General features: G+C 37.3%; 1 protein-coding gene across 2 annotated transcripts in view; it reads right to left on the reverse strand.

The window, feature by feature from the left end:
* Positions 1 to 18,095, reverse strand: part of rassf3 (Ras association domain family member 3) — a 66,077-nt gene that overhangs the window by 47,816 nt on the left and 166 nt on the right. The window contains exons 2-3 of one of the 2 annotated variants that reach the window (XM_041976986.1): positions 17,431 to 18,079; positions 3,532 to 3,641 (exon numbers count right to left, since the gene is read on the reverse strand). In XM_041976986.1, coding sequence (XP_041832920.1) covers positions 3,532 to 3,641; positions 17,431 to 17,926 — 606 coding nt within the window. In that variant the 5' untranslated portion in view covers positions 17,927 to 18,079. Of the gene's footprint in view, positions 1 to 3,531; positions 3,642 to 11,304; positions 11,369 to 17,430; positions 18,080 to 18,095 lie in introns of those variants that run through there. The other variant, XM_041976987.1, reaches the window with a different exon arrangement.

An 18,095-nucleotide genomic window follows, 5' to 3' on the forward strand; every position in this document is an offset into this window, starting at 1 on the left:
ACTCCATGTTTTTGTTATTACTATTCCCTCAGTTTTTTTTTTTTTTTTTCTGGTTGTTTTTAAATAAAAACTGCATTTAGAAGCTCAACCCTTTTAATCCCAGTCAACATTCAGACATTATGTTTTCAGGACAGACTTAGTTGAAAGATTATGAGGCTAAATTGTGTAAAATGAATCTATCAAAAGATATAGCACCATATTTGCCAACAATCCTCACAGAACCAACTCAGCTCGTTTTTGGCACCCCCATGCATCAAAAACATCTTCTTGGTTTTATTCCAGCCACAGAAGATCTTTTTTTCTTTTCAGAAAAACATAGAACTTTCTGCTGCTTGTTGATCTTTGGCTGCTCCTGATTGGACACTGCAGTCAATTTAAGCTCTCTGATTGGTCAAAAGTTTGACAGGAAGTGGCTTCAACATTATTTCCATGTCAAACAAGAAGTCTGTTAGCTACATAGTAGTGATGGCGATCTTTTATTCCAAAAATGTGATACATTACCTTGTTATCATGGATTTCTGGATTTACCATAAGGGGGGGGGGGGGGGGGGGGGGGGGGGGGGGGGGTCTTTAAGGCTTTGTTTAATCTTCATCTAAACAAGATGTTTTCCAATGAAACTAAAAATCTCTTTGAAGTCAAGTTGTGGAAAATATCTTTTAAAAAGTCAAGAAAAAGGAGGAAATTTTGAGAATAAAGTTTAAAACTATGTTGACAAGTTGAACATTAAAGATAAATGTTGAGTTTATTCTGTAGCTTTGAGATTAAAGTGAAATCACAAACACTGAATCAATAAGTCATTAAATTTACTCATTTAAACAAACAGATGACAAACTTCTAAATGGGTCTTACTAGCAAGGAAATTTATTTATCTTTTGGGGAATCCGAACACATTAGAGCAACAAGTATTAGTAATATTTGCCCATAAAGAAAAACCACAGACTTAAAAAAGTGGCCTCATTCCTACAAGCTGAAATAGCTGGTAATCAAAAGATGCAAGAGGATCGAAAGCAACGTCTGCATCCTGAACAGGAGGATTACTTCCTGGAAATTTTCCAGATAGTTACAGCTGTATCTTAATATGTTACCTTGAAAATTTGTACTTATTTGTACCTTCTTGTCTGCACATTTCATGTTTGTCAGCACATACTGGAAACAGCCATCACACATACAGTCTATTTAGAATCACCAGTTAATCTGACTTGCTTGTTTTGTGCAGTGAAAGGAAGTCAGAGTTCCCACGCTGGAGCAAAGGGAACATACAAACTCCAAACAGAAAAGCTACAGCCGAGTTTCCAACTGGGAACTTTCTCTTTTCCAAGGCGATAATCACACCACCATCCACAGGCCAAATTTATCAAGTTTTTTTTTTATCCATTTCTCCATCAACTGAGGTTATTAAAGATACAGTCCTGTATCCTAAGCTGTCAAAGATGATCACTAAAATCAAGCAAAAGGGTCCACAGCGTTTGAGAACAGTACCTTTAGGTAAAGGAGTGAAACTCAGATGTCCCAAGATACACAATAGTAGACATACAGAATTGTCATCAGTGGTTATAGTGACTGTTTCTGTTGCTTTGTGGATGGTAACCTACAGTTAGTTCACTTTATAAACTCACTTCCACATCTCATGATTGCAACTGGTATGTATCCATCCATTTTCCATACCCGCTTATTCTAGCACAGTGTCGCAGAGGCCCGCAGCCTATCCTGGCTGCTATTACCTGCAGGTCCAGGCCATCATGGGGCCAACATAGACAGTAAAAACAACTAGTAGATGCATTAATAGGCTGGATATGCTAACTCCACATGGAACAAGACACACCAGGGACCTTCTTGCTGTGAGATGACAGTACTAACTACCACACCACAGTGCTGGCGGCTGGCATGCTGCATGTATGTGATTTAATACACCAGACGAGTTTATTCTCAGCATCATAAATTAATTGCTTTTAAGTATTGTTTTACTTTTTTTTCAACTTTCAGTCATGATGAAAACACAAATATATCATGAAAGTGGCTTCACCTGCTCAGGACAGTTAAAGAAACAGCAACTTCTTCTGCTACACCATTTTCTACAAACTGCACCTTCAATGGGACTGATTATTGAAAAAATCCAACCACACAATTAGAGCTATGCCTCTCATTGTTCAAATGTTGATACCAAAATCACTACCCACCACTGGATCACGGATAATATTATCAGTAGAGCAAATCTAGGGGAAGATAAGTGGGATGTCATAATCATTGTGATAAAACATGTGCCTCAGTGTTTACATGATGTTTGCTTTGAGTCAGTGTCACACATCCTGCAACTGTTTCCTGTGAGGGAAATAACTGCTAAAGTTGCTCCAGTCCTGCAGAGATAGAGTTGAATCATGTTGTAATCCAGCCTGGTGTGGTCTGCAAAAACACTAACATGAATCAAACCTGCTGCACACCCAGCCGTCCTCCAGGAGTTAAACTCACACCATTCTTGGTGAGTGATGTATTGTGGGTGTGTGTGTGTTTACTGAGTTGGAGTCGGATGTTTAATCAAAGCAGAATGGAAACTATCAGATTACAGAAAACATAGATTCAAGTTCAAAGATCATCGTCTAAAATGTTCATCACATGGCTGCGAGTAAATTCATTTTCAAAAACATATTTATTTATTATTTTGTCCATGAATCATGTCGGTAAAATGCAACGAAATAATGAAAAATATCAAATACATCTTGCAGAAATGTATCTTTTCAGACAGCAGCATCGATATCAAGAGGAAAAGCTTGATTGTTAAAAAGCATTATCGATTACTGCACAAAGTATTATGTTATTCCTCCTTTAAAAATGACTTAATTATAAATAATTTATTTTCTACTGCTTTAATCTTGTACAAATATTCAGGCTGTTATTTGTTTCCTTTTATAAATTTGTGCATCTTTTTAAACAGTTATCGCTGTTTTCAGTAGAAAAAACAAAAATTAAACTGAAAAAATGACAAAAGTCTTCGTGTTAAAACATGTAAAACCTGAGTATTTTGGCTATATAAGGAGGCATGAGTCATTCTACTAATTTTAAAAGTAAATAATTAATCAGGATACTGTTGCTCCCTATTGCTTTGCTTGTGTTTGACCACAGCGCCATCATGTGGTGATACACAAGACTGCAGCAAGAAGAATTTTCCTGAATGATCCACAATAAATGAAAAAAATTAAATAAAATCAGTCAGAACTGACCATTAAAAACTGACATTAATCTAATATATTTTGTGCTAAATTATAAGTCAAATATGCAATATACAGTATATATGAAGATGTTTCAACATCTTGACAGCATCTATTCCTAGAAAAAGGAAAGGATGATCTATTTTTAACAAACGTGAACTAGAACACCAGAAAATGTTTTGAAAAGGAAATTCCATGTACTAATTGTCAAGAACAGGCTTGTAAACACAACTGGATACGAAAAAAGTATTGATTTTGGCTTAAAATGACTCATGAAAAGCTTCCAGTGGAAAGCTGCTGACACAGACGGGTGTAGCGTGTACTCACATGGAGCGGCGTGTTGTTGTTCAGCTGGTCCTGACTGATGGGTGATGCTGCAGGACGACAGTCGAGTGACACCCTGTCCCGACATGCAGCGTGACATGTATATTTACAACCTGCAGACAAATGACAATGGAAAACAAAAAGAAAAATAAATGGAAATCAAAGATAAAGGGAGTAAGGTTCTATCTGAGATTGTAGAATAGCTTCACGGATATGCAAACATAACGTAATGGTTCTTTTCTGTAACGTTTATGCAAATGCTCCTCGGAAATCAGCAGCCAGTTGGGGTCTGAGTTCCCATCTTGCAAATGAAAACCAACATCATGCAAATTCTGACTTGTCCAAAATATAAAAGAGGAAAGAGGTTCCAGATAAAATAAGTGGAGATAAAACTTCTTTTTTAGTTTAAATCCTAAAATAGAACATTTAAAAATGACTAAAAAGTAAGTGCAAGACCAAAGCTTAGATTTCTTTAACATGCAGCCAAACTTATCAAACTCAGCTTGGTTGACTTATAACTATAATTTAGATAATTGTTATTATCAGAGCTGGCATATGAAGCAAATTAATACTCAATCCCAAACACTTTACCAAGAAACCGACGATGTTAGAGGTAAAATGTCAATTCTAAGACTAAAGGACCCTAGATTCTGGTAGAAATTTGGTTTTCTGGTTTATTACATTTATAAGCATGAATTCTGTGCATGGGCTGGAAAACAAGTCAGAGGATAGTTACATTAAAAACACTAAATACCAGCAGGCAGCAATGAGATTACAAGAGTTTTAGGTCAAGTGTGACTGGGTTACACCTCACTAAATGTCTTCCATGTCATAAAACCCCCTCTTATAGTTTATATTGAATTATTTTTAATGAGCTGTAAACAGACACAAGAATAAAAGCTCTAAGTTCAGTAAATTAAAAAAATATATATATTTATAGTCTCTACACTTAGAATTAATAGAAATACATTCTTGAATTTTCATTCAGTTAAACCACAAATATACTTATTCTGATGTAATCAAATGTTTTTTAAAAAGGTAAAGCCATTTAAAAAACAAGAAAAAATAATAACCAGTTCAAGCTTTAAAATTATATTATTATTATTATTACTATTAAAAACATTGTCTAAGCCTCTTAATATGTGTTTTTATTTTTTTATGTACCAAAAAAGTGGCTAAAACAGTTTGTAAACAAATTCTTATGTGCAGCCTTATCCATACATGTTGTCCATGTTGCCAAACCTTAGTAATAACCCGTGTTTGTAGCTCCACACCAACAAACAAAGCATGCAAACACACACACATTAAATCCTCAAACTAACCACAGCTCAGCAGCATTATCCATATTTATAAACAAATAAGAAGCTTTTCTGGTCACATCTATTTAAGAAACCAAACATTAACCAGTCTGACACACTCGACAAGATGCTAATAAACACAATCTGTGTGTGCATCAGTCCCATGATCCTACCTGTCGACTTTTTCCTCACATGCTGTCCAACTTTATCCGACAGTTTGCACATGGCTGCTCCCATCTCCCATCTTTATCTTATACACATTCACATACACACACAGACAGCAACACACTCTGCGCCTGCTCTTCTCAGACTTCAGATGCACAAAGCTGCCATTCTCCTCGTTTCCCTGTCTCACTGTGTTGTTGTGCTGAGTGGCTAATTTAACAGTCAAATGGAGGCCGCAGTATGATGGACACACAGGCAGGATAGGAGGGGGGTGGTGGTGGTGGTGGATGGACGGAGGACTGCTGACTCAGTCATCTACAGTCCCTCTCTCCTCTCTTCGCTCACTTACGTAGCTTGTTATGACTACAGTGTGTCTGACTGCTCAGCTTCCTGTCCATCCACTCACCCTTTCACTCAATCATCCACCTCAATCACTTTTGACAATGAACCCACTCCAGAGAGGAAAACAAAAAGCTCTCTACGTGTCATTACGCAGTGTTTATTTAACATGTGGAAAAGATATTTACTTGAAAAGCAGAGGAAGACGGTGTATGAAAGCTAGTGAGTCTAAACCACTTCTGGCCAGGCATCAATTTAATGTACAAAAGGATGAATCTCGATGATTGTGGCGCCACCTGGAGTTATGTTTCTGTAGTTTTGAAAGAAATTAGGATTATCACATAATTTAGCTAATTCTGTAATAACTTTGGTGAAATCAAATTAGCACCAACATCTAGTCAAAAATTCACCCAAAGCTTTTATTTAAGAAGTCAACCTGGCTCATTGTGGACCAGAGCGCGCGCCGGTGTTCTGTCGAAATGTGCTACCCCGTCAGAAAAGAATACTGTGCATGTGCACTGTAATGTTTTTCATACAATTCACTATTGTGATTTCAACAAATAGTTTAAAGATCATTAATCCACATGGGTATGGTCTCAGGAAAAGACGTCATGGGTGTCCAAAAATCAAGCAATAAATTCATGAAGGTAGGATACCCGATAATGTAAATGACCCCATTAAAGTATTTTACCTTATATATTTATGCAGGAAAGATGACTTGACAGTGCTAATTAATTGTTTCCATTATTAGGCTATATAATAGTAAAAAAAAAAATAAACTCTTGATAGTTTAAATATTCTCTTTTGATGAAAAAAAAGTACAATTAAAATAAATTATTTTATTTCATAACAAGGAGATACAACTGACAAAAATCTCACAACAACACGGAGGTACAGTTATTAATTATGGACTTGAGGGTAGCATGAATCTATGGGTGTGTCCACACTCCTACTGAAATTACATTTTTCGTGTTTTGCGCATGTTCACTACAAGGCATAGACAAGACGTCTCAATGGGCAGGATGAAACGTTAGAACATGTCCTTCATCGCCGAAAAATGCCCAACGATTTCCTTGTTTACGCTTTTTCCAGTCGTTTCAAATGCAAACCGATTGAGGTTACTTTAGAGTTTCATGTAAAGTCATAAAAATAGAAAAAAATTCAAGGATTTTATTAAAAAGGAGGCCAAAAAGTAGTTTGCAAATGTAATTTCCCAGCTGACGCATGCCAGAGTTTGCCAGCTTCAGCTGGTTAGGGTCCTTCAGCTAGCCTGTGTTGTGGGTAAATCAAAGCTCATCAGGAGATAAAAGTTGTTGCTTCTGTCATATTTTATTCGTCAATAATGCGATGGTGACGCATGAAGCCAACAATAAAACACGAGTTCAGCTAATTTTAACTTAAGCTAATGTTTTTGCTTAAGTAGCCAAGATGTCTTAAGGCAGTGGTTCCCAAACCATTTTCCTTGGGGACCCCCTTAATGTAAATACTAGAAAACCATGGAACTCCTGCCTCACCCCATGCTAAAACCATGCTTGGTTTTAAGCTTTCAAAAGTGAGATTCTTACCATAAATAAGGTATTCTGGATGAGTCATGCCCTTTCATTAAGCCAAAGTTAAATTAACAACATAGCCTTACATTTTTTTTTTCTTAAATAGGGAAATGTGTGGACATTAATCACAAAGGCTCTGAATGTTCAAAGCCTCAGGGACCCCCTGTGCGCTTTGGGGGACCACAGTTTGGGAACCACTGTCTGAAGGCACATTCACACCGGCACCATTTGGTCCACTTTAAACAAACCCTGGTCCGCTGCCACGGATAGTACGGTTAATTTGGAGTAGTCCGAACACTCATTCACACTCGGTTCACTGGCAAGTGAAGCCTGGTGCGATTCGATTGCAGTGTGAAAGCAAACAGACCATCCAGTGAATACTAGACATATTCTTGTGAAAACGCCATTAGAGTTTGAATACCAAAGTAAAAACAGAAACCCAAAGACTAAATTTAACGTTGCTCCATTGTTTACTGGTGGTGAACAAGATGTTTTCAAGCAGTTGTTGGACCTGCATGACGATGTCCAGGTGGTTTGGAGTACAGTGTAAAAGCAAACCAAATCAAATGAAAGAGCTAAATTTTTCAGATTTACCCAACAAATCAAACCAAATCCCTCTGACTTTCCTGGTGTGAATGCACTTTCAGTAATCTTTATGATAAAGAAAATATAGACCTATGAAAAATCTAAGGCATGATAGAGTGAAAAAGTAGGTTGTTTTCATCGAGTATGTGACAACAATGCTATAAAAACATTAAAATGGGTATATACAGGAGAAACAATGCAGGATCTATCATGAAGGGCCAGGGTGTTCAATTTGTACTCGGAAGTACAACGTGAACGCCTCTTGAAGTCAGATATCCGACTCAAAAAGTCCAGGCAAACTTGCCAACATCACTTAGTAAAGATGGCTGCCCAACAAATCAACAGTTTATACCTGCACAAGCTTTATCTATACTAAACACAAACAAGTTGCACACGTGAGAAACTACATCAAAATAACCACTCTCTTTTTCATACAGTAACACACATTCACTGTTTCTCTGATGTGAAGTCATGCTTTACCGTCGATGTCTTTCATATTCTTCTGTAATAATTTCCACATTCTGCAAAGAGACAGCTCAAGCAAAGCAAAGACTTTCTTGGAGGCGTAAATGTGGGTTTTGCAAATTTTCCAACTGTCAACAAGAACACTCTTAGCTTGGATGTGACGTCATTCCCAGATCCGACTTCCGAGCATTGACAGAAATCAAATGCACCATTAATCGCAACTGCTCTCATCTCACCACACAAGGAGAAGTTATAGACTTACAAGCTTTTCCACGTTTTCATCTACTTGGCCACATTTGAAGCCCCACATAATTTGAAATATGGAGAAACTGAACTGATGGGTAGGTCTTGAATTCAAAGCATAATTCTTAGAAAACATATAAATGACTGCTGCCAATCTGCCAATAAAAAAGGCCTCTCTAAAGTACACGAGTAGTTCTCTGACAGGACTTCGTTACTGGTTATATGGGCTGGCCAGGCTTAGGAAAAGATGGGCATGGCCACCCCTCGTCATTCCTTAGCTCCCCTCCTGTATAATACATAAACATTCATGCTGTTTATGAGTCAGAATGGGCTTTTTTTTTTTTATCACAAATGAATAATTATGGACTCCTTTAAGAGCATATCAGCTTTGCAGAAAAGCAAATACATTCTGTGCTGCATAACATTGCTACTGGTGGGAAAAAGAAAGGTCAGAGAGTTTGTGTGTGTGTGTGCATCTTCTTTGATGTACTGATTAAGTCTGATCGATTCATGGCATCTGAGAAGTGCTTTTAACTCTGACACAGGGCTATGACTCCATTTTCATTATAACAAATGATGAAAATGTGTAACAAGAAAAGTCTTTATAATCCTGTGACAGCAGCAGCTTTGCCACATGGCTTTGAGCACAAATCTGAAGCAAGATGTCTGCCTGGTGCGATTTTCCCTCCTAAATATTTTCCAGGATAAAGGTGGAAAACAGAAGCTTTTATTAAACATGAGTATTTGGCAATGAAGTCTGTTGAATAACTAAATATAAACTTAATTATTCAACTTTTTGATGCTTTGTTTTGCAAATTTGAGATCAACCACTTCAAGTTTTTGTTCATTTTATTATTTTTACCTAATCAATTCCAACTTTATTCAATCGTATGTATTTATTTTCACATTATTTTTATTTATTATTAAATTATTTTATATTTGATTCTATTTAATTTTATTCCAGTCTTTTTCTTTATATTTTTCTCAAAAACGTTTTTGTATTTTTTTTCTATAATTGTAAATAACTGCAGGCGTTAAAGGGTGAAAGCTGTTTTTAATGCTTAGTTTTCTGTAAACTGTTTCAATCTTTTGCATCAAAACTTTATACCTGTGGTTTTCTTAACATTCACATTATCTTTAGCATTTAGCTTCTGTTTTTAAGGAGGATATCAAATAGAAGCAGAAAATATTTAATCATTAGAATAAGTTTGATATTTGTATAAGTCGTCATAAATAAACTCATGTGAATAAGAAAATATACATTCTTTTATAATAATATAAATATAAATTAGGCAATCAATGATTAAATGCTTGGATGAATGTGTTAATATTCATCAGATTTTCATCCTATTACCCGTTTCAGTCTGTTTTATGAAGCCAGTAAATCACCAGTTAGACTCTGTTACTGAAACTTTAGCAGGCTCTCAGCTCAGAAAGGTCAGGAACCACAAACTGGTATTTTTCTGTGTGTATGTGAAACTTTTTTTAGCACATGGTCTATAATCGAGTCTGTGTTTGCAGAAAGGGACAATAAGGCTGCAGCTCCTCTAACATTCATCTGCTGAAACACCCAAATACACACTTTTGACCTCAGCAGCTGACCCAGCGCCATCAGATCTGCTCTGTAGACACGCAGGTTAAGTTTTCCTGCTAAATATCAATTCTTTGGCACAAAAGTTTGAAGAATGTGGCCAAAATCTCTAAACTCCAGAGAGTTAAACTAAACGTTTTAATATTAAGTATCATTGGGCTGAAATTTACTTTAATGCTTTAACAGCTCGAAGTATTTCTTTCCAATTTGAAATACATTTAGAAAGAATGAGTAGATACAATAAGCAGCAGTTTGTGTACTCATCTAAACATTGATGGTGCAAATATTAGTATTTAAGTCCACTACAAGAACAAAATAAGTTAGGACAACATGACATAATCTTACCACTGCATAAAGCTGACATTAAATCAGCAGCTTCACATCCATTTTCATTCATTTATCACTCGTGTGTTCTACATTTCTGCTTGACCCAAATATAAAAAGTGCCATAACAACCATTTTTATTCAAATTGATATTTCAAATATTCTAAGAAGTTTAGAAAAAGCACTCATTATCATAAAGAAAGAATAAAACATACTAGATGGAAGGTTAGGGAAGGCTTTTAGTTATACCATAGTTTATAAAAAAGGTAACATCAATTGTTGATTAATGACAAAGATCCTAAGTTTGATTTTCTTTTTAAAAGCAAATCATGCTCAACCGCATCCTTAATTTCTTTCTTAAAATATAAAAAAAAGATCTCGTTTTTGTTTTGGGCGTGTATATCGATACTAAATCCTGAATGAATGAACCATTACACCACCAGCAGCCTGAACTGGTGACACAAGGCACGATGAATCCATGTTTTCATGGTGACTGACATGTGCATTAAACCCTTGGTACTTTTATATATTAGTCTGAATTAGGTTAACATGCTAATAAGAAACATTGGAACCAGGAAATGTAAAATTTACAAGCTTAACTAAACACTTACTGCTAGAAATCCAAACATCTGATGAGACCCTTTGATATGCGTTTGCTTCAGCTACTTCTACAGAAGTTAGCAGACAAAGACAGGTGTGTGTGTGTGTGAGGGCTGGAGTCTGCTGAGAAAAGCTGCCATCTGTCTTTTCTCTTTGTTTCTACCAGCCTGGACATGTGCTCAGGTATTTCATTATACAATCAAAACTTGAGCTGCTCAGAATATAAAGGATGAGGCTACAAGAGGTATAACATTACAAAAGCACATTCATTCATTCTCATAAAGACACACAACACTGAATAGCTGCAGAAACAAAGCACAGAGCTGATATCGGAGATGTTTTGAACGAGTTTTTAGCAAATTTCCAACAAATAATATCTGGTTTTAATCTGTTTAAACCAGCACTCATCATTAAAGTTTCTACATAAACTGCTTCCTGTTATCAGACAAGTTTTCTTCAGCTAAGTTTACAGCAAACCGTTGGTGAGAACTCAGGAAGTTTCCACTTACAGGCAGTCAGAGGGAAATTGAAAAGACAGAGAGGCTTGTCTAAATTTCAACATGGAGACTGAAAACTTTGGATAAAAGCTTCGGCTAAATGACTGTAGAAAACTTACCAGAGTTTCCCCACAGCAGACTGACCTCCAAATGTCCAGAGCGCCGCATCAGTTTTGGAAAGCGACAGAAAAACCTGGACATCCTCCTCACAGTTTTCCCAACGTTTTCTCCAAACCCCATCACGCACAGCTGATCTGTAACTCTATTATAATGTTTCGGCCTCCAGATGATGATTAAAATCACCCTTTACTGTCACCCATGATGTCTCCGAGTCTGCTCTGGTGTACAATGATCCCGTCCCACACAGAAGCTGCCTCCCATCTGTGTCGGCGGCATAAATGTGGGTGTGTGTCATTAGCTGCTGCTGCAGTTTAAGTGTGTCTTGTGGAGCCAAACAGTCAGAGCGACTGAACAAACAAAAGGATGGCAGCTGACAAACATGCAGACACACACAGAGGCGGTGAATGCAGACTCCACTGAAGAGGTTTAGACAATCATCTTCAGTATTTCTCATAGAGACTCTAAAAAAAAAAAGTGCCTCTGCACTGTGAAACGGCTCAGCTGTCTCATCCTTTTCCTGGATCATGAATTTGTTTTTAAATCATTGCAATCAAACTTGCACAAATAAGTTTAGCTTTTCCTCACCTGACAATATAAACACACACACACATATTATGTGTTTGTATGCAGGTATTTGCATTAAATGGGGTAACGGGAAAGTTTATGAGGTTGTTTAAAATTAGAAAGAACCCATTAAGGACAAATTAAGTGTTTGTTTTCTTAATTTAAAAGGAGGACAGACTAAAATCAAGCTGCAGGAATTACTTCCACCAACCTGTGACTGATAAACACACACTCTAATGCAACATTAAAGACAACTGGATAAAGATCTCCTGCTCTGTTTGCAGGTTTCTGTTACTTTACCTCCCGAGAAAGAAACAAAGAACAAGAGACCCACAGGAAGAGTGAGCTGACCCGTTCAAAGCAGGAGCTGCTCACATTAATTCATTGTAATGAACCACTCAAACACTAAAGACAGCAAGATTCTATAAATTTTGCTTTTTTGTTTTCTGTTATTCACCAAGAATAGCGAAATGTGAGAATTAATTAACATAATTTGGTGAATAAGCTTCAACTATTAAAAATAATTAATTACTATTAATAACTATTAATTAATTAATGTTGGATTGAGTTCTGGTGACTGTGGAGGCCACTGGAGTCCAATAAACTCATTGTCATGTTCTAGAAAGCAGGTGGAGATGATCTGAGCTTTGTGACATGGTGCATTATCCTGCTGGAAGTAGCATCAGAAGATGCTACACTGCGGTCTTAAAGAGATGGACATGGTCAGCAATAATACTCAGGTAGGCTGTAGGTAGTTATACGAAGATTAGTTGGTTGTAAATGACTCAAAGTGGGCCAAGAAAATATCCCACACCATTACACTGCCACCAGCCTGAACTGTTGATACAAGGCAGGATCCATTTCTCATGTTGCTTCCACCAAATTCTGACCCAGAATGTAGCAGCCAGGATGGAGACTCAGACCAGGCAACATCTTTTCATCTTCTGTTGTCCAGTTTTGGTGAGTCTGTGTGAATTAAAGCTTCCATTTTCTGTTCTAGCTATTAGGAGTGGCACTCGGTGTGGTTGCTGTAACTCATCTGCTTCAAGGTTGGATGTGTTTATTGTTCAGAGATGTTATTCTGCGTACATTGACTGGAACAAGAGATTATTTGAGTTCCTGCTGCCTTTCTATCGAATTTTCCTCCTTTTCAGACCTGTATCTGTGAACTCGAGATGGTTGTGTGTGAAAATCCCAGCAGATCAGCAGAAATCCTCAGACCAACAACCTGCCACGTTCAAATTCTCTTATTTTGATGCTCAGTTTGAACTTCAGCAAGTCGCCTTGACCAGGCCTACATGACTAAATGCACTGAGTTGCTGTCATGTGATTGGCTGATAAGCTATTTGTGTTAAATAATTGAACAGGTGGATCTAATAAAGTGGCCGGTGAGTGTATATGCATAAAGTGGTCTCATACAGAATATCATTTTATCCAATTACTGGGCTCAATTAAGGGGAAGTTTTAAAAGGCTCATTTCTCTTTTTAAGCATTTTTTGTGCTTTTGGAGATTTAATATTGTCCTGCAAAAATACACAAAGCCTGGGTTTGCTTCAATCCTAGTTTTCTGACACATCAAATACAACTTGCTCTACCTTGGCTATTTTGTGAGTTAATCATTTCTCCAGTAGTTCTGTTGTGCAAGAGGTAGCAAAGAATCCCACAGTGTTTTATTGCAGATGGGTTTATTTCAAGTTTTCCTACTTTACGTACAGCATTCCTAAAGAGGATCACTGTGGTTTCATCAGTCTGTAGAACATTATCCCAGAAAGACTTCTTATCCTTTTTCAATCCCTTCAATGGCGTCCTCCTTGGTCTTTACCCCCTGGAACCACGCTTGATTTAATGTGCAGCGACTGACAGTAGCTCAAAATACCATTCAAAAATGTTTCACTCTGAAGTTATACAGTTTCAATTCTTGGAAACATTTTAATATAGTAATGACTAGCTATTGCAGTGATTTCAAGATCTGAGGTTATAGTACCAACAGGAGAATATTGGAGGGGATTTTGGCACATTTTTGAGGGGTGCTACCCGCATGTCTAGCTATGTTGATCATTCTACAGAAGCACAATCTTTACAAGTTATACTTCACTGTAAAAGGGGACGAATCTGCCTTTCTAATAATGTATAACAAAACACCAACTGGTATTATTAAAGGGGAGAAACAAGCACAAAGTTCCTTATTTTACATGTGAAGTGTAAAAGACATTAAAATTATAAATTTACAGCAGGATGTAAAGACATTTACTGGAAATGAACTTTTAGCTGAAAAAAAAAACTGCTGCTCCTTTTGCTCTGCTGGCTAAGTGTTTGTGTTAATCAGTGAACAGTTTTCTGTCGAGGGCATACACTGCTTTAAAGGTTTTCCTTTCTTTGTTTTGTCATCAAAATGGTCACTGACTTTGTTATGGGTCTTTGACTTTCTGGGTGGAAATAACCTCCCAAGACGCCTTAAATTAGCAGAAATATCAGCCTACAATAAGGCTCAAAACTTCATCAGGTAAACCTGACAGCAAACAAAACACATTGTGTTGGTTCACTGTCTGCAAATGTAATGAAATTAAAGGGCTAAATGGACAAAGACAGAAAAGGAAGATAGTTTGTTATGCTAGTGTTGCTACACACTGTTTGTACTGTAAGTGCTTTAAAGTTCCCTATTATAGTCATGCAAAATAGAAAAGTTCATCCCTTTTCATTAGATATCAGGACGTAATAAAAACATCTTATTCTTAATAGATATTAAAGTTTACTTAATATAACCATAACCAATAAACTACATGACATATTACATAAACTAAGCCAAAGTGCAAAAGCTTTGTGGGTAAAATTCAACTCATGGTTGAGAAGCTTTCAGGACCATCTTTAGCTGTAATAACTTAAAGTAAAATCTGTATGAAGTAATTAATCTCTAACATTGCTGTGGAAAACATTTTGTCCAAGACAAATGTTGTTCACATCATAAGCTTGCACGAACCAACAACTTTAGCCGACAATAGTTAAATGTGTTTCCTCATACCACTTTTAAGCTAAAAATATTCTAGTGATTATCCAAATTATTTGCACCATGTGTGCTTTGTTTGCATCTTAAGCAAACTTAAGCTAACTAGCATTAGCCTGCAGCTAACAATGTCACAGAATTTACAAGCTGGTGTATTTTCTAATTTATAAAAAAGCTTTAGGTTTGTACAAGGTTTGTTTTATTTTTTCTTTATCCCTCTTTTAAGCTAAAAACTCTTCCGACAACACCAAATAATGTGACATGTGCTGTTTGTTTACATTTTAAGAAAGCTTAAGCTAACTAATGTTAGCCTGCAACAGCTAACAACGCTACAGAATTTACAAGGTTCTGTAAATCTTCTGTAACGCTGAAATCTTCCAATGACATAACAAAATGTGTCTTATGTTTATTTTGCATCTTAGGCTAACTCAAGCTAGGTAACATTAGCCTGCACTAGCTAACAAATTAGAAAGTGAGGCTGTGTCAACAAAAAACTAGTATTGCTTGACTAAAGTAATCATACATCTTTTTGTTGTCTTTTGGAATTAAGTATATCAATTGCAGTTAAAGTAACATGAAATGGGAAGAGTCAAAATGAGAACCATTAAAGAACTCAGAAATGCACCCTGGTAAACAGGTAGGACTAAAAAAAAAAAAAAAACAACAACAGTAGTATATGAGGAAGAATAGATTTTTTTATTCCTTCCTACTCTATTGTTTGTTGGTCAGTGCCAGACACAGAAGCCCAGAGTTTGTACTTGAGGAGTGATTCAGGCTCATTTCTTAAACTTGAACCAGTCCTTCTGCAATCCACCCACATTCCAGGTGCTAAGAATGTCAGGGCCCTACCTATTCATGTTGTCAAAATGTTTTTAACATTTGTCTTTACTACGAGTCAAGTGGAACCGCAGGTAACGTCATGACGTGGAGATTATTTTGATAAATCATTTTTTTAAAAAAAAGCTTCTGGCGTGATTACGTACTTACCATTGTATCTTGATAAAACTGTTTATATTTATCATTGTTTATTTTTCTGAAAATCACATACTTACATATCTAATGCAGATCATTTTTGTAGGGTGCTATATAAATAAGATCAAGTCTACAACTAGCAACTAGTTTAGTCTTTATTATTTATTAATTACGCGTATGTTTCTCAGGAGCCAATGACAGCCTACTTGATTCAGTCCATGAACAAATTTACAATGATCCTTGAAAACTGAACAACAAAATAAATCTTTACTTTTGATATTTTTAGTTGACAAATACCTTAAACAGTTAGCTGACTGGTTAATGTCCTAAAAACATTTTCTCTCCATTGAGTGATTGATTAATTAATGGAGCCTGCTGTGTTACTTTAACGGAGATCACTAACTTTAATCAGGTTTAAAGTAATAAATGTTTTTTCACCTGAAAGAAAACAGTCAAATCTTGAGCATAAAAACTCTGAATCAATATTTCCTATATGTCTTTGATTACGAGCGCAAAATTGTCTTGGTGTCATTGGAAATATCCCACATTGTAAGGAAAATATTGAAAGCATCTTTGCCCGCAATCTGCTCCTTGCTTAGTTTGGTTGATATAGGCTATATCATTGGTTCCTAACCTATTTTCCTTGAGGGTCCCTTCCAGGCAACTACCAAAAAGCCATGAACCCCTTCACTGTCCCCATTAGACAACTTCTTATCACAAATTATTCATTCTGGCTGAGTTCTTCACTGGCCCTTGATGAAACCACAATTACAAGGTTACTATCAAGGTATAGCCTTACTTTTTTTTTCTTTTTATCTAATAATAATAATAATAATAATGATTTATAATTAGAGGCACCTTTCAAAACTCTCAAGGTCGCCTCACAGAAACAAATACAAAAGTTACACAAATAGTATATTATATATATACACACACACACACAATATATATGACATATCATCTGGACTGTGGCATTTCTCAGTCATGTTTCCTTATTAAAGGAAGCAGGAAAAATTACGGTTACCAGGGTAAACATGACATACTCCTTTACTATATCTGCACTGGCTGACTGACCTCACTAAATTACAAGTGGAAAAGTGATTGGATGCACAAGTTGCGGCCTACAAAGTCGCTTTTTTCTCTGACAAAAGATATGTTTTAAAATATTGTTGTGTGGCAGATTTTGATTACCTCCATTTATTCCCTTTTGGTCCTGCTGTTTTCAGGCTCCAAAATATCAATATGAACAAAACGCCCAAACGAAACAAAATAAAAACTTAAGCGGATACACCGCAACTCCTCTGTGTGTGGACACGGTCTTATCTTTAACAATTACACTCTGCACAGTCAAAGCTTGTAGACCCCCTGTGCCCTTTGAGGACCCCCGGTTGGGACACTGCCTAAAACATTTGGCTCATCTGATTTTATGTCATGTCCTGCAAGAGGATTATGATGTGAATAAAATCACAATCTTTCAAAGACATTTTTCACTCAAATGAGTTTAAAACTTGGAGAACCACTTTTTTTTTAGTTCTAGAAAAGCTGCTTTACTTTTGGACCCACCCCCACCAATCTTAAACCCTCTCACCTGAACAGGTGAGGCCATCCCGGTGGATGTAGTTGCAGCACTTATCACACCAGGTCTGTTCCCCTCCGGGCTCAAAGGTGTGTCCGTCCCCGAACTCCTCCTTCACCCTGGGGTCTCTCTCTCCGGGGGAGAAAATGGTCCTCACGTCGCGTCGGGGCCCTTTCTTTCTTCCCCTGGGGGCCCCTCCTCCGTGCCCTATTCCGTCTCTTCCCTCAGAGCTCATCTCTGGCTGGTCCCTCCCGCTCCAAGCCGCCTTCAGGCTCTCCAGGCTGGTCGGCTGCGGAGACTGTTGCGGTCGGACAGCTTTTACCACCCCCGCGCCCTTGTTGTTGGCTTTGGAGATCCGCATCTTGGCGCCCCACGGCGGCCACGTCGCCTCCGTTTCGTACGGCGGGTAAACGCTGATCTGAACAGTCTCCACGGTTAAGTGGGAGTCATCTTTGACCGCGGAGTGTGTAGGAGAGTATTTACCACACTGGTGCGCGACGTTAAACATTACGCACCCTTCACACTCCACTAAGCCAAGGGGAGTTAACCAGCAACAAAAAAGTGAGTTGTCTCACGTTTCAGCGCCGACACGGAGTGATGCGACGTGCTGCTCGAGGCCGTGTTTGTTGTCGGAGAGCAGGTTGAGGCAGTTGAAGGTGAGCTGTCAGAGAACGGGT

The sequence above is a fragment of the Melanotaenia boesemani genome, chromosome 23 (assembly GCF_017639745.1).
Source record: "Melanotaenia boesemani isolate fMelBoe1 chromosome 23, fMelBoe1.pri, whole genome shotgun sequence".
In the NCBI taxonomy this organism is placed as follows: Eukaryota; Metazoa; Chordata; class Actinopteri; order Atheriniformes; family Melanotaeniidae; genus Melanotaenia; species Melanotaenia boesemani.